Raw genomic sequence first — 22,294 nt, forward strand, 5'->3', positions numbered from 1 at the left:
CAACTCAGCCACAACTATTTGATAATCATCCCACAATTAAAGTAGGGCCTTAATTATAATGATCCACTATATCTGCAAAAAAGGATCTTGCATCAGACTTTCAGAATAGTATTTCTAGGAAATTGCCAATCCACACTAGATTCTCCACAGGTGATGTTTTGAATGAGCATGTTTCATGGTTTGAATCACTAAATCCAAGTTACAGAGGAACAATCACAGTGACAGGGAGAGGTTATTCATCTTGTGCAGTAGTAACTGGAGTTCAAGACACATATTGCCTTGCACATGCACATGTTCTAGTCCTCCTTGCGACTGTACCAAAATTATATAAAGCTGCACAGGCAAACCATTCTCAGTTTCTTCTCCATGGCAAAGCCCCAAGATGGAGGACTCTGAAGCAGAAAAGAAGGGGACAGGGGTGAAGGTAGTGGAGCACCCTTAGGGGGACATATCTCACAAAATTCCAGCTACTGCACAAAAGTGAATAACCTTCAAGTAGTTTTCACATGGGTCTCCACTTCAGGTGTTCTGGGGACAAAGTTGACTTTTTGATGTTGAGCTGAAGACCTAACCTCTGGAACAGGCACATGATTGTCTGAACTGCAGAAAGAACTTCCAGTCATCAACACAGGGGAAGACTATTAGGAGAGTGGCTACTGCTACTATGATCTTTGAGATCACCCTTAGGATAGAAGAAAGCACTGAATTCTGGAAGTGATCCTGACAGACTGTAAAACAAAAGAAACCTCTTGTGAGACAGGGATAAATTACAACATGAAAATGCATCTCCAGAAAGTCAAGGGCCATGAACCAATCTGAGTCTAACGATTAGCCATCCTGAACTGCTGTGATTTTACAAATGCATTTAGAAGTCTAAGATTTAGTAGCAGTCTACATCCCCCATTCTTTTTTGGAACAAGAACATAGTCTGAATAGAAACCCTTCCCCTTGCCCTGCACAAGAGATTTATTTGTGGACTCAGAAGAGCTTAAGTACGTCAAAAGGAAGTTCTTCTGAACCTCCATAGAGAAATTTCACAATAATTGCAACCAAGACGCTTGACTATTTGCTCCTCAAAAGTCCCCTTCATATGTTCCGGCTGTTGATGAGGGAGAATTGGAACAGAGAAATGTCTCCCTATACGTTCCCTACAGGAGAAACTAGAGCTCTTGAACTGTTGGTGATATAGAGCCAACGGATTCAAATAAGGCCACCAAGGGGGCCCAGAGGATAGGGAAGGAGGCATCCACTGTTGGTCATATCAGTGAAGTGGGACTTGAGATCATACTTCCCCTCAGAGTTTCTCTTTCAGTATAGGTCAGAGGAGAGTAGTGCCCTGTATGGTAGATAGGAGATCCCTGGACAGAAATCTGAGAATCAGAGGAATCCTTCTCAACATACTCCAAAGGTAGAACCGATAATGAAAATAGGGACTGTTGTCCCCCAGAGTGTTTATCAGGGAAAAACAGTCTCAGTGACCCAGAAGATCTCATTACCAACAAACATTAGGTACCAGCTAGCCATGGGGACTCTGACGACTCAGAAACAAATAGATCTCTGGATTATCTGAACTCCCACAGTACTGGACATAGGTGAGCTGAAACTTGATAGAATTCACAGATGACCGATGTTTGTACCTGAGGACATCAGTGCCTGTCAAGATGGCATTGGTACTGAGGATATTGAATGCTTTGGTGATGCATTTTTGCTGGACGAAGATGGTACTGTAGAAGATGTCATCTTCTGGTGCACTGGTATAAGAGCCTGAGGCACCAGTTTGGGTACCAGGGTTAGTACAGGGAAGTCTGATGGTGTAGAACTTTTCTAAATATGATCTCTGCTGGAATGGCTATGTCTGGTCAATACCAGGAGAAGTTTCAATACAGACGCATGCTTGGTACCGTGGTTCCTGGAGAAGCGGAAGTCTTCAACAAATTTCCTATACTGGAACCACATGGAGCCTCAATAGTACTCACTTTGCAACCTGAAGTTTCTGAAAATGGTCCTTTTGTGTGGTGACAGATTTCTTTGAAGAAGGTTCTCTGGTGGGAGATTTAGAGTTTGTATTTGTGGACGTGTTATTGGTACTGCCATTCTTATACCACGAAGGCCTTGTGACAGGAACATAGAGGTTGGGGGGGGGGGCACTAAGTGGGCTTTAAAGGTTGTTGCACAGCAGGATTATTGAAGCCTGGATTGGAGGCTGGTCTCAGGGCTTGCTCAACAAGGGGAGAGCTGGGATGGGGGGAGGGAGTGAAAGAAAAGCCCCAAGTAAAAGAATTATCAAATAATAAAATAATTAACTATGTAAACTCAAGTAAACTAAAGCTACAAACTACTGTAAAGTGGGCAAATTAGATGCTCGGCTTTCAGGCCAAAGAGCATTTGAGAAGGAACTAAGGGTAGTTCACCCCGCGGCTTTATATATCCTCAGTATGGGGCACGAGGAGGACTAGAGAGTGCATATTTGGGCAGAATGGGCACTGTTACTGAAAATCTCTGATCAAAAGCACATGGAGTGTATGTGCAACTGAAGTGGCGCACCAATAGGACACTACTTGTAGAAGAAGAATGTATGTTATTTATAAAAGAGGCAAATTTAATTTCCTGAAAGTAACTATTGGGCTGGGCTAGCATTTCCAAAGCATACTCCAGGTCCTAAACTGCATCACTGTTACTCAGCATTATAGAAAACAGACTACTGAAAACAGACACACAGAACATGCCAGTTATTGAACCAGGAAGAGCCATCGCCTCCGTTTTTCATTCACAACTCCCTCTAATAATAAGAGATCACTTTACAAAAGAAAAGCATGTAGACATTACTCAGACTGTGGCTGTAATTATCCCATTAGAAACTATGCCAGTAAACCTTTAGTGTATAACAGATCAAAAGGTGTCAGGTCCCTACTATTTTTCTTTGAAATCCTCATGCACAAATTATGAGGCTGTATAATAGAAGTAAGGCCACAGATTTGACCTATGATGTTTAAGAAAAGTTTGGAGCTAGGTGGACTCAGTAAGTGCTTTGAGTCTGTCCACATATATCATTATGACATAATTCAAGAGTGACAAAACTGAAGCCTTATTTTTTTTAATGTGAAGCTAAATTATTCTTTTATCCAAATGACATATGGTCAATTAGCAGTAAAGAAGAGGCCGAACAGCAAGAAAGAGCTTCCCCATTTTTATATTTACTTTAGCTGAAATTATAAAGCTATATTCCTTTGTGTTTGTGGGTGAAGTAAATACAGTGTTCAAGGCTGCAGGGTTGACACTTAGCAGTGGAAACTGAACTATTTTATCCTCTGTCCAGGCACAGCATGGCCTCAAATTGCTTCCTTAAAGTTCCTCTACCCCCTTTCGGGTGGGCTCCTGTCTTTATGATTATTCATTCATTGGCTTTCAATGATTGCCAGTTGTGGAAGTGATTTTTGACGAACAGACAACTGATCAAGGGGAACCTGACCGAACTCACCAACTCACTTTATACAGGCCAATGAGCAGTCATCACATGGCAATGACTTGCGGTCAGTGTTTACCTGGGCTATATTCAAACTGGTGAATTAGAGGTAAATTACTCTAGTGATGTATCTCATCACTAGTTGCCGAAGCCATCCAGATTTAGATTTAATCTACATCTTTCACATATACTTTTTTCCTTCTTGGGAGAATCTCAGAAACAGAGTTCATTCTTTCATTAGAACAGTTAATGTCTCTATTTCAATTACACAATTTCTTATTTTAGGTTTTAGCTTTATTTGGTTGATGTGGTAATGGACATCTTGAGAATAGGTTCAATTCTAATAAATTACATTCAAAATTGTATGACATGACCAAAAATGCAGAAGTGTGTCTTCTTTATAATGTCTGCTACTGGCATTTTATTGATAAGCGCATTCTTTATTAATGTCATGGGCTTACAGAGTGTGAGAATGTTTCATGTATTAGCATCTGCATGTGGAATAAAGCAGATGTCATAATAAAACCCAAACAGTGATTAATCAGGACTGAAAACTGTTTGTGCCTGTGATACTAAGTACAAAACAACATGTAATTTAGCTATTGTTTGACTATGATGTTACTAGTTGGAATATCATAATAGAAAGAAGACATTGCATAGTATTTAGTGGGCAGTTTTAATAATATGATCTCTCTTAGTTTCATTTTTTTTTTTAGTTTCAAATTGCTTCCCCATTATTTTATAGTATTCAAGATCATTTACAATGAGACTGGAGTTAGAACGAATTAATTTTGTGGCATGTCTATCCTAATTACTATCATTCTTAACAGAATCAGGACTGAATGTATAATATATTTCACATTATATTATGGAGATATAGTTTATAACCTTTTCAATATATAGTTCAAAACTAGTTAACTAGACTTCCTTTCCCCCACAGGTTAGTTTGTAAATATGTGAACAGAAAACTGGTCATCTTGGAAAGGCATAAGAAGCTTTTGTAAATCAAACTACAAGGTGTATGTATTTTGCAGAGTATCTGACCAAAATCTTCCTTGAATGTTGCAACTTTTTTATTACACAGCAAAGCATTAATCAAGGCCCATTGTAATTAAGGTTGCATAAGTCTATTTTAAGCCCCATTTCTGGTCAACTCGTACATTTCTGAAACTTAATGTATTGCCTGAAACTTTCCATATATGGTACCTGCCTGCAAGTAAATTCAGTTTGAGCAAACATAGTTGAGTAGTTTTGAAATGACAGTGAGAATAATTTCCATATTGCCAAAAATATATTTCAATTTTGTTTTAAAAGCTCTACCACTAAAATTGTCCTAGACAAAAAGTTTAAATTTGTGTGGCTTACACAATGCCAGAGTGCACTGGAGGCATGTAGTGCTCCAAAGAGGTGCTTCCACAGTGTTCCAGAGGAGCTCTTTCTTAATTCACTAGTATGACACAGAGGACCATTTACACCAGCTAGCAAAGGGTTCACTATTATATAACAGCAACTCCTATCAGACCTGACAAACTCACTACACATAGCACATTGCTTTCATAGTATTGATCTATGAAGACTGTCATGTGAGATCTTAAATGAAAGCCAGGATCACACTGGTCATTAGTGTCATGAAATGTATGTACTGACAATATTAAGACATTGTGTGTACACACACAGATAAATAAGTTTTAAAGACTGAATCAAAACAGGGTTGACAAACTGTTTTCTGTTAGACACAGGATGTATATTCACCTGTCTGCCTCAGTTTTCATGTAAATCAAGCACTGTAAGCCAACACAGCAGAAGCCCAATTTCCGTACGAAGTCAGCACACTGTAGGATAGACTCGGTGGACAGTGATGCATCTGATCCCGGGTACATATAATGGACTTTGGGGACATAAGAGAAGACAAAAGGACACTTTTTTGTCCTTCACTGAGGAAGCAAAAAGGACAGTGCTTTTTGCATTCATTAAAGAGGGATCCCACTGAAGTTGGTTGGAGACACTGAGATTGCTTTAGGTGAGAAACTACTTTAGACAAGGGTTTAGCAAGTTAAAGTTTAGACTCTAGGAAGCATGTTATAATTTTGGTCTATATGTAATCATTTGTTTCCATTACCCTCACTCACGCTCAGATCTGAGCCTCTGATAGTAAACTTGTGATTGTTTTTACTATATCTCAGCGCTGTGATGTTACATAGGAGCTGACCCTCAGTTGAATCACAGAAACTAGTGTGTACACAGTCCCTTGGTGGGTAGCAAATGTGGTATTTCTGTGAGTAGCCAGTGACAGGGGCTGGATAACACAGGAGAATGCTTCAAAGGGGCTCAGGGATTGGAGTACACCTATTAACCTGCCAAGGATGGTGAGGGCTAGCATTGCATTGAAGACACTGTTTGGGTGCCTAACTGATTGGAGGTGTCAAGGAGCTGACACCCAGCTAAGCACAAGCACTTCTTTAGCTGGGAGACAAGGTGACTCAGTCCTGACCACCCTGAGAAAGCATCATAACTTGTAAATTGTGCAGCTATTAACTTGTGCAAAAGAAGGGCTCATTTCTGTGGATTATGTGAGGTATTCCATGATGTGCACAAAAAATGATTCTATTCCTCTTCTCTATTAGGGGGAAAACCCTAGAAAATTCCATTAAAATTATGTTAAAGGGACACCGAGGTTTCCTAGTTGTGCAGTTAAAGTCAAGAAATTATAATAAAAGGTTCCATTCATAAAATTTACCTCTGCCCCATATGCTTGTGAATTGCAATACAGACTTTATTTATGTGACCACAAACTAGAATAAAATTCTGATCACCTATCCATGAACAGCTAAGATGTAGTAATTGGCTGAAAAGAAACTGTTGTCCCAGGTTTCAGTCTCCCTCTCTCAGGTAAATAGAGTTGCTGCTATGGTTGCATTTCTTTGCATTATGCTTGTTCTAGTTTGGGCTGTTTTATTTTTTATTATTATTTAGTTATTTTTAAATTGAGTATGACTCATACTTGGTCCTATATGTTTAGTTTATCCTTGCTTTAACATAAAATTAAAATGGCATTGCCATCACAAGTCTGAGACAGAATTGGAATGGACATCAATACATTTAAATTCAAGTAATTATAACAACTTAATACTATGATCATCTTCCAGGGCTATGACCTCCAGCATAACATTTTCTAGCTCTTGCAAAGCCTCAAGCATGAAGAGATCCTCTCTTCAGAAAGTAAAAGTTGTCACAATGGTGATTAAATCCACCATGAAATAGTGTGCTACAAAATCTGCCTCTTAATTTCTTTCGGAATGCTCCTCATTCAGGCCACTTCATCCCTTGACTCTACTTCTGCAATAAAAATAATTTAGGTGACAACTTCTTATTACTGAGTTCAGTTCTCTGGCCTGACCAGTAACCTAGTACAGCACCAGATCTCACTGACTTTCAATAAAACTTGTGCTCCTAAGCCACTTTGAAAATTTCACCCTCTGTATGTGGGATGGATACCTCTGAAATAGCTCACAATTGTCTCAAAGGCTGAACCAGTAGCTTAGATCAAACTATAACAATAATCAAGGAATGAAAGACATTAGATAAGCAATTACAAAGTCTCTTCAGGAAGTGTTCCAGCAATGCATATAGAAAAGTGGGTTTTATTACAGTGCTTGCTGGTGGAGCCATTGACAGTTCTCTAGTAAAGCAAGTGTCAGTTTATATCAAATAATATTTAGTATACTCTTTGCTGACACCGTATATTTGCAATCAGAGCTCATGGAATTAAGATAGCTTTAGAACTTATGTAGAATCAAGGGAGAAAATACAATCAGACTGCTTGATCTGAAGCTAGATGATGCAGCAGTGAATAAAGACTGTTCAAATGGGCATGTAGAGCAGGCTTAGAGAATATTTTCTTCAGAAATTATGAACTGCATCAGCCACAACTTTGAGGTTACTATTCTGGACTACAAAATCATCCCCATCTTTGAAAAATTTAAAGTATGTTGAAAGACATTTTAAAACACGTAGGTTTCAAAAGTCAAAAGGAACTTCAAGGTTTCTTCTCCCCATCTTAAATAGAAAACAAAAATTAGTTACCATCTGACAAAGGGTTTCTATTTCTACCCCTACTACTGTCTAGTTGACAATGGGTGGAAGTCAGGTCATATTAAAATATTTTAGCTGTTATACTCTTCTTAAAATGTCTATACTGGAACATAAAATTTTCACCAATTGCAAATATTCATTATAAATTGTACTGAAAATCACTCACAGGAAAATTGGGGCAAATTTAATTTCAACCATCCTCTGTTATTTTTTCATTTTCTTCTGCAAGTTCTTCGGGTAAAAGACCAAGATTCAACAGGTATTTAACAACATATCTAACTTTGAACACTTCAGTGGTAAGACTTCTCACGTGTTTAAAGTTAAGCTTGAGCTTAAGCACCTTGCTGGAAAAGGACTTAAACAAGCCAAGAAAATTGGAGATGTTATCAGAATTCTGACAGGGAAGGAAAACACCACATTTCAGAGTTCTGTTGTCAGTCTTACAATATAGACTGCTAATGGCATTTTAACCATGAAATAAGCTTACTGCACATAAATATTTGATCCAAAACATTAGTAACTATGGATCTCAATCATTAAAGGATGAGGTATTAGAATCTTGACACAAAGCTGAATGAGAAAGACTAACAAAGCTTAAATTCTTCATCAGGCAAATATTCCAATAGCCTAATGCGAAATGACAAACTGATAAAACCCTTTTCTTTCCCCTTGACCTAACTATGTATCTATCAGATGGGCACTTTTTGCTGTTTTCCATAGATTCATTCGGTGCAGGAGGTGGTGAAAGTTTGCTTTTAAGATTTTACTTCTATGTTAACCATTTCACAAAGGAGATAACATCTCCAAATCTAATGAGACTGTTCAAAAAGACTGCATATCCCATGTCTGACTTCATAGTCATTTAAAAGGTGGTTCCATAAGAAATTATGGCCAACAAAACATGCAGTTCTTACAGAAAAAGTAACAGGGTTAATAGATTAATTTAAAATTGTAGTTAGGGTTAACAGCTCTCACGTATCAGTGATTAACAACTCAATGTAATATGTTACATATTTCTTTGGTATGAAATGTCAATGGCATTCACAAAACCGCTGTGCAGCATGATGTACAGGATGTATTAATAGGTCTCTTAAGGTTTGCTTTCATTTCCCAACAATTACCATAGAAGGATTCACTCATTAATTCCTTTTATTGATATGGACTATAAACAGACTAATGTCAAATTCACTTAGATCCTTAGATTCCTCAGACAAAACCTCATAACTCAAACAAAAAATTATATCCATTGCCTAGATAAATTCATTTATTATTTCTTGTTTCTGGGTGCTGATGACCAAAATATTACCTGTTGATCCTTCTATATTTTCTATATTGTAGCATCACTTTCAATTATCTCATCTTGTAGATAATGACTGAAGAAAACACTTCTCCATGAAGTAGAAGGTTTAAGGTTCTTTTCTGGGAGGCTGGCACAGACAAAGTTGAACACATGAATTCTTAAAAGGCCATCCCTTCTAAAGGGAAGAGCTAGCAGACAGCTCAGAAGTGATATCCCTCTACATTGCCAAAACTATAATTCTCAGGAAAGAGTGATGCTGAGTATGTTAACCGAAAGCCTAAGGGAATCATGGCCATCATCATGGAGTCTAGTGACCATCAAATGGACCCTAATAGGAAAGAACAGAAAACCCTTTTTTTGTTGTTACTCGGAACTAACCTGAGCACAAACATCAGACCCTAAAATTAGTTCTCCTGAACAGTTATTTGGTGGAGGGGATTTTCCAAAGAGCCAAAGTGACTTTGGAACACAAGTCCATTTGACTTTTGGTGGAACTTCTGCTCCCAAGTCATCTGGGAACTTTTGAAGACTCAACACCACGGCACCTAAATAAGTGGTCTGATTTTCAAAAAGTTCTGAGCACCCAGCAGCTCCCATTGTGGGAAGTAGATCTCAATAGGGGGTCAATGCTGACATAGATACATCCTAAAGGAGGGATTTAAGCCATAACTGGGGTTTTTCTTGCTTAAACTGGTTTGTGCAAAATAATATCGATTTTACATATACCTTCCTCCTTATGTTTTGTTATGCTGAATAATGTATGTGTTAGATTACAATTTCCAGCAGCATCACACAGCTGCTAACCACCACCTGGCTAACCACAAATACATTAAGCTAGAGAAGCTCTATTTGGAGAATGAAATGTTTCTCTAAAAGGCTCACCATCTCATCTGTGACAAATCCGAAAGGCCTTCTACTCCTTGTAATTAAGTTCAAGAGCCAAAATAAAACCAACATACTTAGTATGACAACTGAAGATTATCTTGGGAAAATGACACCAGGCATGGCTGAAATAGACTGTGAACACCAGTCAGTGTTTATATTTGATCAGTTTTGAAAGCAGACTGCATTTTTAGCAACAGTATTTGTGGAAGTCTACTTAAAGGTATAATCCATCTTTTCCTAACTGAGATCAGTTAATCCACTGCATTTGAACACAGTACTAAATATACTGACCCAAAACGTACCAAGGAATAGGCAACTCTCACTTTAAGTATCAAATATAGCTCTTTAAAATTAGGCAGGTGACAGAACTGATGGAAAATAACCACAAACTCATTTGCCAAATAAGGAATGTTCAGCAGAGGCTGTATCAAAAGCAACTTGACATGACGCCCAAAAAATGGGCTTGCAGGTCTGTGTAAATTTTAAAGAAATAACTACCTTAAAATCTAGTTTTGAATTTCCATATTTATTTTCCACCAATGTCTTTTGTATTGAGCCACTTTAATTTACAAAACAAAAAGAAGGCTTTCTTTTTATTAAGTCGTAACACTTAGCTCAGTATGTTATATCAAGTAGTCACAAAAATATCCACAAAGTTTCTGGAATCCTAACTTAGCTAATAATTTTGCTTTTTTACTACTTCCAGGAGGCAAAATAGATTATTGACTAATACAGCTTTCTCTACAGTTTTTATAGTGGCAAATTTGTTTCCAGTCACTATACTTAGCAGATAAACAACAAGGAGTCCGGTGGCACCTTAAAGATTAACAGATATATTTGAGCATAAGCTTTCATGGGTAAAAACCCCACTTCTTCAGATGCATGGAGTGAAAGTTACAGATGCAGACATAAATATACTGACACATGAAGAGAAGGGAGTTACCTCACAAGGAGAACCAGTGTTGACAGGGCCAATTCGATCAGGGTGGATGTAGTCCACTCCCAACAATAGATGAGGAGGTGTCAATTCCAGGAGAGGCAAAGCTGCTTCTATAATGAGCCAGCCACTCCCAGCCCCTATTCAAGCCCAAATTAATGGTGTTAAATTTGCAAATGAATTTTAGTTCTGTTTCTCTTTGAAGTCCGTTTCTGAAGTTTTTTTGTTCAAATATAGCTACTTTCAAATCTGTTATAAAATGTCCAGGAAGATTGAAGTGCTCTCCCACTGGCTTTTGTATGTTACCATTCCTGATGTCCAATTTGTGTCCATTTATTCTTTTACGTAGGGACTGTCCGGTTTGACCAATGTACAAGGCAGAGGGGCACTGCTGGCACATATAACATTAGTAGACGTGCAGGTGAATGAGCCTCTGATGGTGTGGTTGATGTGGTTGGGTACTCTGATGGTGTCACTAGAGTAGATCTGGGGACAGAGTAGGTGACAAGGTTTGCTACAGGGATTGGTTCCTGGTTAGTGTTTCTGTGGTGCGGTGTGTAGTTGCTGGTGAGTATTTGCTTCAGGTTGGGGGGCTGCCTGTTAGCAGATGTGACATGCTGCATCAGTTATACACATTATTTACCAAATCACTTGATTATAACTACATGTTATACATAGCTACGAATTTAAATGTTATCTGAAACAGACTTGAGAGTGAGTACTTGTGGCACCTTAGAGACTAACCAATTTATTTGAGCATAAGCTTTCGTGAGCTACAGCTCACTTCATCGGAAGCTTATGCTCAAATAAATTGGTTAGTCTCTAAGGTGCCACAAGTACTCCTTTTCTTTTTGCAAATACAGACTAACACGGCTGCTACTCTGAAACCAGACTTGAGAATGAAACACTAGAAGATATACATACTTCATTTTGAAAAAAGGATTTGGCATTTATCTTTGTTTAAACACCTGCTGAAATTAATGTAACAGGTAGTTTGTTGCAAGTCATACAACCTTCCTTTTACAGCCATCACAATTTAGTTGATTTGACTTTTGCTATCCGTTTAATTCAGGAAGAGTTTTCGGTCCCTTGAGTGAGCAAAATTCTGAACAATGAAAAGAATGAACATTTAAGTGACATATACTGTTGAATTACTGTGTTTAGTCATTCTAAATATGGTCAGTTATCCATTTAATTTACAAGGAAAAACAATCCTGTATAGCCAAAAGGTGATGGCTGACACTTAGTAAGAGATTAAACTATTTCCACTTTGAAATCACTTGGCTTCTGATGAAGTAAAGCTCATTCATGAAATAGAAATGGATGATTCACTGAGTTCATTAATATTAATTTTGACTGCTAATTGATTCATTAACGATAGAACACTCAAACCCCTTAAATACCACGTATTTTCACATTATAAAGCGTTTGAGGGAAAGAAATAATTGGGCCTGGCTTTAATATAAAATGCCAATGCTCACTCTAGCAAAGTATGTCTTCCCTAGTGGACCCTTAATTTATGTGCAATATGTAAATGTTTCAAAGAATTTTTTCAGTTCTGGAAACAATACTATTCCTATTTCAGCATCATGAATTAAATCCCCCAGAAAGTTAAGTTCTATGGACAGAATTCTCTTGGACTTCAACAGGATCAAGTTTTGGCCTGTAATCTCAAGTTAAGACATTCCTTAAAACCAAAACTCTCAAAAGTGCCTTCAGGCTCAAAATAATTTGGATTTAGCTTAACATTAGTTAAGAGTTGTTCATCCAGAAAGCAAGAAAGTAGAAAGAAAGACTTTTACAAGAAAAACTTTTAGCTCTTTCTCCAAGAAAAAATCTTCAAAATGTAACATTCATAAAGGAATGTAAAAGTTAATTTACCTGTGGACTGTCCCTTTAAGGATTTGGAGCACTGCTGAAGAGGTAAAGGGGAACAAAGTGTGGAAGCAAGGCATGGTTGGGGGTGTCTGTGTGTGCGTGTGCGTGACTAAACTGATGTAAGGTTTATGCAGGCTGCCTCAAGTATATTAAAATTTCTAAAATCTCAGTTTTAAGCTCACTCCTGGAACGTAACAAAGACAAGATCCAATGTGGTAGCCGTGTTAGTCTGTATCAGACTAACAAAAATAACAAGGAGTGCTTGTGGCACCTTAGAAACTAACACATTTATTTGGGCATAAGCTTTCCTGGGTTAGAACCCACTTCATCAGTGGAGTGGGTTCTAACCCACAAAAGCTTATGCCCAAATAAATGTTAGTCTCTAAGGTGCCACAAGGACTCCTCATTATTTTTTAAGACAGGATCCTCCACCAAACCTCTTTTCAGATCTCAACTTAATCTGGCTAATATGTCAGAATTTTGCTGTAGGTCCTATAGTGCTCAAATTATCCTGATCATAGAAACTAGTATAAAAAAGTTTAATCAGTTCATTGGACTGGCTGGTCGTCCCTAGCTCATCTGCTTGATAATCTGCACACATAGACTTTGTAAAACCGTTCAGGTAATTATCACATTTCAAACCCAGCATAGTTTCAGCATGTTTTCCCATGAACAGCATAGACAGAGATTCCTTGTAAAACACATTGTACCCAGTCAAGCAGTCTATAACTTACTTTTATTACAGAGTGTCAGAAAAAAAAATCACTCTATGTTTTGGGAAACCACGCTAGAACCATTCATAGGTTTCAACTAAATTTGAGTGCATGGCCACATAGACTCTCTCATCTTGTGGAACTGACTACTCTTGGGTTGTTCTATTGTAACTATTGTCTGTTTTATTTTACAACGGCTAGAAAGCCTTCTTCCTTTTAATAGAAAAACTTTGTTTTATTTTGGTGCTTCACATTAAATGTATGAATCTCAAAGGATGCCCTGGAGTAGCATTTTAGGGTTTACTGTTCTCTGTCTGGGTTTCAACTGTAGTTTTCTTGCACAGTCCTTTAAGTGAATTAATAAAGCATCATAAGGAACTAACAAATGCAACACTGATTAAAATCAATGTATATTTTCATTGTTGCAAAACCTAGTTGTGTTTTGAAATGTACAGAATGTATTTTTCCTTTAAGCACACTGTACTTAACACATTCTATTTTAATATTCTCAGGCACCCAATCCTCTGCTGTCCATTACAATTCAGTAAACTGCTGACCTGACAACTGTTTGGAGAATGAGGGCAATTATTTAGCTACCTACAAATACTTGCAACAATAGCTTGCATGTATAATTGAATGCTGCCAATTACAAAACTCTTCAGAATAAGTACCTCTCTGACTAAGGAATAACAATGACCATAGTACAGCACAGATGTTCTCACCCTTTTGGGGAGTTTTGCCTCAAAGGGAGTGTGGAGAAAATCTAATTTTCTGTCACAAAGTAATACACAAAGCCTATGGGCCCAATCCTGCTCCCACTAATGTTAATTTTAAAAGTCCCAGTGCTTCAGTAAGAATACGTTGGACCCAATAGTTTTAAATAAGTGGTTGTCTGATTAGGTTCAAATATATCAATATTTAAAGGTTAAGGTTTTGGAAGAGATGTATGTGGTATTTGGTACTTATTAGTGCCAGAGCACAGGGCTGTCCTTACGGGTGGGCAACCGCCCAAGGCGCTGTGGTCAAGAGGCTCCACAAGGGCTGTGCCCACCCGGGAGGTGGGGGAAGGGGAGAAATGGGGCTATGGGGCAGGACCAGATGTTCACATGAGTCCTCTCTCCACTGTCCCAGAAGCATGACACCTGCAGAGCCACCGATGCTCCACCTGCTGCTGCTCTGTCTGCCACCCACTGCTCAGGGAGCAGCATTTAAAGGGGTGCCAAAGAAAGTTCACCCAGGGTGCCATTTTCCCTAAGCCTGGCCATGCCAGAGAGTGCCTAATCAGTGATAGCTCTGCTGTGGTGCAAGAAAGTAAAAACATATTTCACTGAGTTTTATCCCACTTTTAGTATTAGAAAATCAACTGTGCAGCACAGTCTACCTACGTGTCACATTTTTATGCTTTTTATTTAGGAAATATATTTACAACTCACAAAAGAATGTTATCAGTGTTAGACTCTGAAGAAAACCTCTCTCTTTTCTTTAATTTAAAGAGTTTGACAAGCTGTCTATTAATTTTTCACTCATAAGTCCAAGTCAGTATTTACCACCTCAACTTTACACCTTTTGTTGAAGATGCATAAATAAAAACCAGGGCCACGTTAGGTTCTGAACCATTTCTGTATGGAGACCAGTTCAATGAGGTGAACACACAGAGCATGCAGATGCCTTTTATAAACTAGCATCCTTCCTGTGGTAGTGTTTTTTTTTTGTCTTCAGAGATTTTGGATATCAGATAATTGCTAAACTAAAGGCTGAAAGTTGATAGACATTCAAGATGTGCCCCATAAAACTATTTTACTCAAAAACAGTTACTCATTTTTCAAATTGAAATGACAGAAAGGATTTAAGGATGGATTATTTGTGTCATATTCAGTGTTCACATACCTAGATCCATTTGTTTCCGTCTATCAATGTTTGATTCTTATGAATCTCTTTAGAAGTACAACACATTAGAAGGTTTTCATTAAGCAATCATTCTCTCTCAGCCAGGAAAAGTTCATGATATAATCTCATGTCATCTTTTATCCTCTCATTACAGCTGACAGACCAAATATTTAAAATGTAAGTGTGGTATTTCACATTTATTCTACAGAAATGCATGATGTAATCAGTGCCTTAGAATCATAGAATCATAGAATATCAGGGTTGGAATGGACCTCAGGGGGTCATCTAGTCCAATCCCCTGCTCAAAGCAGGACCAATCCCCAAGTAAATCATCCCAGCCAGGGCTTTGTCAAGCTTGACCTTAAAAACTTTGAAGGAAGGAGATTCCACCACCTCCCTAGGTAACGCATTCCAGTGCTTCATCACCCTCCTAGTGAAAAAGTTTTTCCTAATATCCAACCTAAACCTCCCCCACTGCAACTTGAGACCATTACCTCTCGTTCTGTCATCTGCTACCACTGAGAACAGTCTAGATCCATCCTCCTTGGAACCCCCTTTCAGGTAGTTGAGAGCAGCTATCAAATCCCCCCTCATTCTTCTCTTCCGCAGACTAAACAATCCCAGTTCCCTCAGCCTCTCCTCGTAAGTCATGTGTTCCAGTCCCCTAATCATTTTTGTTGCCCTCCACTGGACGTTTTCCAATTTTTCCACATCCTTCTTGTAGTGTGGGGCCCAAAACTGGACACAGTACTCCAGATGAGGCCTCACCAATGTCGAATAGAGGGGAATGATCACGTCCCTCGATCTGCTCGCTATGCCCCTACTTATACATCCCAAAATGCCATTGGCCTTCTTGGCAACAAGGGCACACTGTTGACTCATATCCAGCTTCTCGTCCACTGTAACCCCTAGGTCCTTTTCTGCAGAACTGCTGCCTAGCCTTTCAGTCCCTAGTCTGTAGCGGTGCATTGGATTCTTCCGTCCTAAGTGCAGGACTCTGCACTTGTCCTTGTTGAACCTCATCAGATTTCTTTTGGCCCAAGCCTCTAATTTGTCGAGGGCCCTCTGTATCCTATCCCTACCCTCCAGCGTATCTCCCTCTCCTCCCAGTTTAGTGTCATCTGCAAACTTGCTGAGGGTGCAATCCACACCATCCTCCAGATCATTTATGAAGATATTGAACAAAACTGGCCCGAGGACCAACCCTTGGGGCACTCCACTTGATACCGGCTGCCAACTAGACATGGAGCCATTGATCACTACCCGTTGAGCCCGACAATCTAGCCAGCTTTCTATCCACCTTATAGTCCATTCATCCCACCCATACTTCTTTAACTTGCTGGCAAGAATACTGTGGGAGACTGTGTAAAAAGCTTTGCTAAAGTCAAGGAACAACACATCCACTGCTTTCCCCTCATCCACAGAGCCAGTTATCTCATCATAGAAGGCAAGTAGATTAGTCAGGCATGACTTGTCCTTGGTGAATCCATGCTGATTGTTCCTGATCACTTTCCTCTCCTCTAAGTGCTTCAGAATTGATTCCTTGAGGACCTGCTCCATGATTTTTCCAGGGATTGAGGTGAGGCTGACTGGCCTGTAGTTCCCAGGATCCCCCTCCTTCCCTTTTTTAAAGATGGGCACTACATTAGCCTTTTTCCAGTCGTCCAGGACCTCCCCTGATCGCCATGAGTTTTCAAAGATAATGGCCAGTGGCTCTGCAATCACATCCGCCAACTCCTTTAGCACTCTCGGATGCAGCGCATCTGGCCCCATGGACTTGTGCTCGTCTAGCTTTTCTAAGTAGTCCCGAACCACTTCTTTCTCCACAGAGGCCTGGTCACCTCCTCCCCATGCTGTGCTGCCCAGTGCAGTAGTCTGGGAGCTGACCTTGTTCATGAAGACAGAGGCAAAAAAAGCATTGAGTACATTAGCTTCTTCCACATCCTCTGTCACTAGATTGCCTCCCTCATTCAGAAAGGGGCCCACACTTTCCTTGACTTTCTTCTTGTTGCTAACATACCTGAAGAAACCCTTCTTGTTACTCTTAACATCTCTTACTAGCTGTAACTCCAAGTGTGATTTGGCCTTCCTGATTTCACTCCTGCATGCCCGAGCAATATTTTTATACTCTTTCCTAGTCATTTGTCCAATCTTCCACTTGTTTAATAACAGTCACAATAAACAAATGAGAATTAATTAAGATGGTTTGGGACATTTTGTCATTGAGAGGATATATGTAAATTTGCTAATTATGCAGCTGGAGGGTGTTATATCTGCCCCTCTGTCAGAGGTTTTGAGACCCAATTTTGTTAGCTGAGTTTGCAATTTGGCAGTCAGACTCCCAAATTCTGTTAGATGATCAGATAACAGCAGTACCAGGATGGCTTTTTTTATATCTGTGTCTGTGTAGGAGGTTGAGACGTTTTCAACTGGATATAGACCTTGCTACCATCATCCATGCCCATGTAACCTCAAGATTAGGTTATTACAATGTGTTCTGTATAACTCTATACCTTAAATCAATATGAAAACTGCTGCCAGGAGGTCTCAAGTGCCAACGGTAATAATAGCATCTTTACATGATGTCTTGAAGAGGGTCTTTAAAATGGGGATATTAGCTCCCACGCTGTTGGGTATCCTCTTATAGCTGATTGTAGAAGACTGAGGGATGTGGGTGTCGCAGATCTTGCCAAAGTTTTTTCTTACCATGGGACCTTTCAAAATGAGTAGTTCTCTTGTAACTGAATTTGATAGCTCACATCATAATCTAGGGGTTATTCAATATTTGTATTTAGACTAGATTATATCAATTTACTTTTTGAAAATATTAATATTTGTAATTCTTTAGTCTACAAAGGCTTAAAAGTAGCACCTTACCACACTGAAGTGATCTCCTTTGAAATAAATCTGTGCTGGAATTTGTCAGCTACTGTGTGAAATTCAAGATAAAAAAAAAGGGTAAAGAAAGTACACACACTTTTTAATCTGTTTCAGAGTAACAGCCGTGTTAGTCTGTATTCGCAAAAAGAAAAGGAGTACTTGTGGCACCTTAGAGACTAACCAATTTATTTGAGCATAAGCTTTTGTGAGCTACAGCTCACTTCATCGGATGCATACTGTGGAAAATACACAAGATGTTTTTATACACACAAATCATGAAAAAATGGGTGTTTTATCACTACAAAAGGTTTTCTCTCCCCCCACCCCACTCTCCTGCTGGTAATAGCTTATGTAAAGTGATCAATCTCCTTACAATGTGTATGATAATCAAGGTGGGCCATTTCCTTGATTATCTGGAAATGGCCCACCTTGATTATCATACACATTGTAAGGAAAGTGATCACTTTACATAAGCTATTACCAGCAGGAGAGTGGGGTGGGGGGAGAGAAAACCTTTTGTAGTGATAAAACACCCATTTTTTCATGATTTGTGTGTATAAAAACATCTTGTGTATTTTCCACAGTATGCATCCGATGAAGTGAGCTGTAGCTCACAAAAGCTTATGCTCAAATAAATTGGTTAGTCTCTAAGGTGCCACAAGTACTCCTTTTCTTTTTTTAATCTGTGTATCACATTATACCTTGAGAGCAAAAATATTCCGGGAATCATTGCTGACCTCTCAAGAAAAGTTATAATCTCTGGCGTCAGCTACAAATCTGTTAATCCCTGCTTGAATTGTGAACTTTATAAGGTTTGTGTGGACTACAAATACTGATTTACTGTGCAGAGCAAAATCATCCAAAAGTAACAAGTGAAATTCTCTCATTGACATCACATCCCTTCAATGATCAAAGTGACTCAGTGTATATTTTTGAATCATTTTATCAGAATAATTTTCATGTTGACAACATGAAACTTGGGACGTATTTTATGAGACACTCTTTAGTCTTGATTCAACTACATTGCAATAAGCAACTCTGATACCAATTTTGGAATAGCATTTTAGTGTAGTAACTGATAAGCTGAAAATAGTGTCCTAAACATTACCTGCAGTTTGAGACACAGCTGATCAAAATAGTAGTTATGTTGCAGCACCTCTATTCCCTTTCAGCCTCACTCCTTCCCCTGCAGCAGCCCCTGCTGGGATGGAGTGGGGGCAGGTCCCCGGGTCTCCCACACTTCACGGATGGCCCGGTGGCGCAGGTCCAGGATCTCACCATGTCTAGTGGCTATGCAAGAATAGTTTTTAAAATGAAAAATCAAGCACAGTTAATCCAAACTCAGGACTGCTTGCTTTCAACTAGAGAGATGGGGAGGAAATATCATATGGGTATAACATCATTGTCTTAGGGGATATATATAAATACACACATTCTTCACACCTTTCATCCTGAAGAATCCCAAGCCATTCACAAACTACATAATTTATAAAAATTACTGGAATGCACCCCCTGTGGTGAAAAGTGAACTACAAGCCAAGTACTCTGCACAGTGGCTCTTTGAGGGACTGTTTCCATGACTACATATTCCTCACAACAAAAACAGAGTGGTCAAAGCACTTTAAAAACATTCCCTTCAATATTTTGAAGGAAGTTTCCATTTTCTATCAAAATTTCTATATTTTGGGGATAATCCATGTGTTCTAGATCATTTACACAAATGTTAGATAAACAACACACACAGCTGGAGAACTGAGACTAGAATCTTAGTCCTTCCAATCAACAAAAAAATGATCTCTAATACCACTTGAGCTGAAAAAGATTTCCCTTAGTTGGTAGTAAAAGTAGCAAGTCCCTTATCCTGTCTGTGGAATAGCCACTAGAGGGCATTACTCACACCCACCCACCCACCCACACTGCCTTTATATTACAAAAACAAATATATCATGGAGCCTATTAAAAGATGTAAACTTCCCCTCAATACCTGGTAAAGTAGTTAGGCTCTCCTCAGATGGTTCTGAAGTCATGAAGTCAGTCTTGACTCTTCCTTACTGGCCAGGATTTCACCATCTGGCTTTCTGTTTGGTATGCTGTTTGCTGTTTTCAGATGTCCTCAATCTTGTCTCCATATCCAGTTGTTTGAAAAGAATCTTACTATTCATGCAATTAAGTGAAAGTTTTAAAATTCAAATAATCGCCAATGTTACTGGCTTCTCAGAGAAGTCAGGGTACTGGTTTATGTGTCCTCAGTTGCACAGCAGATTAAGCCATAGTTTATGCTACAAATTTATGTTGGATAACTACATCACTCAGGAGTGTGGAAAATGAGCACACCCATGAGCGAGGCAGTTTTACCGACTGAACTCCTGGTGTAGACAGTGTTCATCTTTGAAAAAATAAATTTTAAATGACAATTCTATAGAAATATGAAAAAGTAAGATGCTAATGTGAGTTTTGCCTGGGTAAGGGTCTGAGAATTTGGCTCTTATGTATCTATCTTATTAGGTGATTAAAAGAGCAAAAAAATCAGTCATTTGATCCTTGATGATGTGGTGGAGAGGTTTTAGTTGGGGGCTGTAGGTGACGGCTAGTGGCGTTCTGTTACTTTCTTTGTTGGGCCTGTCTTATAGTAGTCACCTACAACAAAGAAAGTAACAGAACCCCACTAGCCATCACCTTCAGCCCCCAACTAAAACCTCTCCAACGCATCATCAAGGATCTACAACCTATCCTGAAGGACGACCCATCACTCTCACAGACCTTGGGAGACAGGCCAGTCCTAGCTTACAGACAGCCCCCCAACCTGAAGCAAATACTCACCAGCAACTACACACCACACAACAAAAACACCAACCTAGGAACCAAACGCTGCTACAAACCCCGGTGCCAACTCTGTCCACATATCTATTCAAGTGACACCATCATAGGACCTAACCACATCAGACATACCATCAAGGGCTCATTCACCTGCACATCTGCCAATGTGATATATGCCATCATGTCCCAGCAATGTCCCTCTGCCATATAGATTGGCCAAACCGGACAGTCTCTATGCAAAAGAATAAATGGACACAAATCTAACATCAGGAATCATAACATTCAAAAACCAGTAGGAGAACACTTCAATCTAACTGGTCATTCAATAACAGTCCTAAAAGCGGCAATTCTTCAACAACAAAAACTTCAAAAATAGACTCCAATATGAAGCTGCAGAACTGGAATTAATTTGCAAACTGGATACCATCAGATTAGGCCTGAATAGAGACTGGGAGTGGTTGGGTCATTACAAAACCTAAACTTAATTTCCCCAATCCTAATTTCTCCCTACTGTTACTCACACCTTGTCAACTGTCTGTAATGGGCCACTCTCTTACCACTTCAAAAGTTATTTTTCCTCCCTTGGTATCCTGCTGTTAATTGATTTATCTCATTAGACTAACCTCACACTTGGTAAAGCCACCCCCATCCTTTCTTGTATTTATACCTGCTCCTGTATTTTCACTCCATGCATCTGATGAAGTGGGTTCTAACCCACGAAAGCTTATGCCCAGATAAATTTGTTAGTCTCTAAGGTGCCACAAGGACGCCTCGTTATTTATACACATAAATGCTTGCAGGATCAAGGCCAGAGTTTATGTGGCAAATGATAAAAGACAGGCATGGTTCTCCTTGTCAGTTTGTTTAGTTCGTTAAGTGTGAAATTCATCCTCATACACAGAGCAAACAGATCCAAGCCTTAATGTAAGCTTTTATTGGGTCTTGTGTAGGCTTTTTGCATGGGAAAGAATTTCATCTTAACTAGTTTCTCATGAGGAAAAGAAGCCAACCCTCTGTCTCTAAAGCTCAAAAATCAGTGTGCACTTACCACTATATTACTCACAAAGAGACACAGCTGTTTGCAGTAAAGATGGAAAGTAAACTCTGAAAGTCTACTGTATCAGAAAAACACCAAATACCTTATTCATTGTTTACCAATGTTAAACTATAGCAGTTTGGTTTTTCATAATCTGTCATACCATTATCTAAATCCCTCACCAACTCACTGAGTTCATTTTATCTGAAGTGGTTTGCTAGAAGGCATTGTTGGTAACTAGATGGGTTTCAGTGCGGTGAATATTTGAATTTTAAACTCAAAGCTTTGCAATAGTCTGTGTATAAAAATATTTATTTCATAATCTAAATCTGATAAAGAATGTAGGGGTTTAAAAATATATATTTATATATATATATATATTTTTGCAGGAATATTTTAAATTCAA

General features: G+C 38.9%; 1 protein-coding gene across 1 annotated transcript in view; it reads left to right on the forward strand.

Moving 5' to 3' along the window:
- Positions 1–1,627: 1,627 nt before the first annotated feature.
- Positions 1,628–22,294, forward strand: part of LOC102942491 — a 42,143-nt gene continuing 21,476 nt past the window's right edge. Inside the window, exons 1-2 of the mRNA XM_027833750.3 lie at positions 1,628–1,754; positions 3,749–3,773. Of these exons, the coding sequence (XP_027689551.3) occupies positions 1,628–1,754; positions 3,749–3,773 (152 nt within the window). The remainder of the gene's footprint in view (positions 1,755–3,748; positions 3,774–22,294) is intronic.

Source organism: Chelonia mydas, chromosome 7, assembly GCF_015237465.2.
Source record: "Chelonia mydas isolate rCheMyd1 chromosome 7, rCheMyd1.pri.v2, whole genome shotgun sequence".
Taxonomy (NCBI): Eukaryota; Metazoa; Chordata; order Testudines; family Cheloniidae; genus Chelonia; species Chelonia mydas.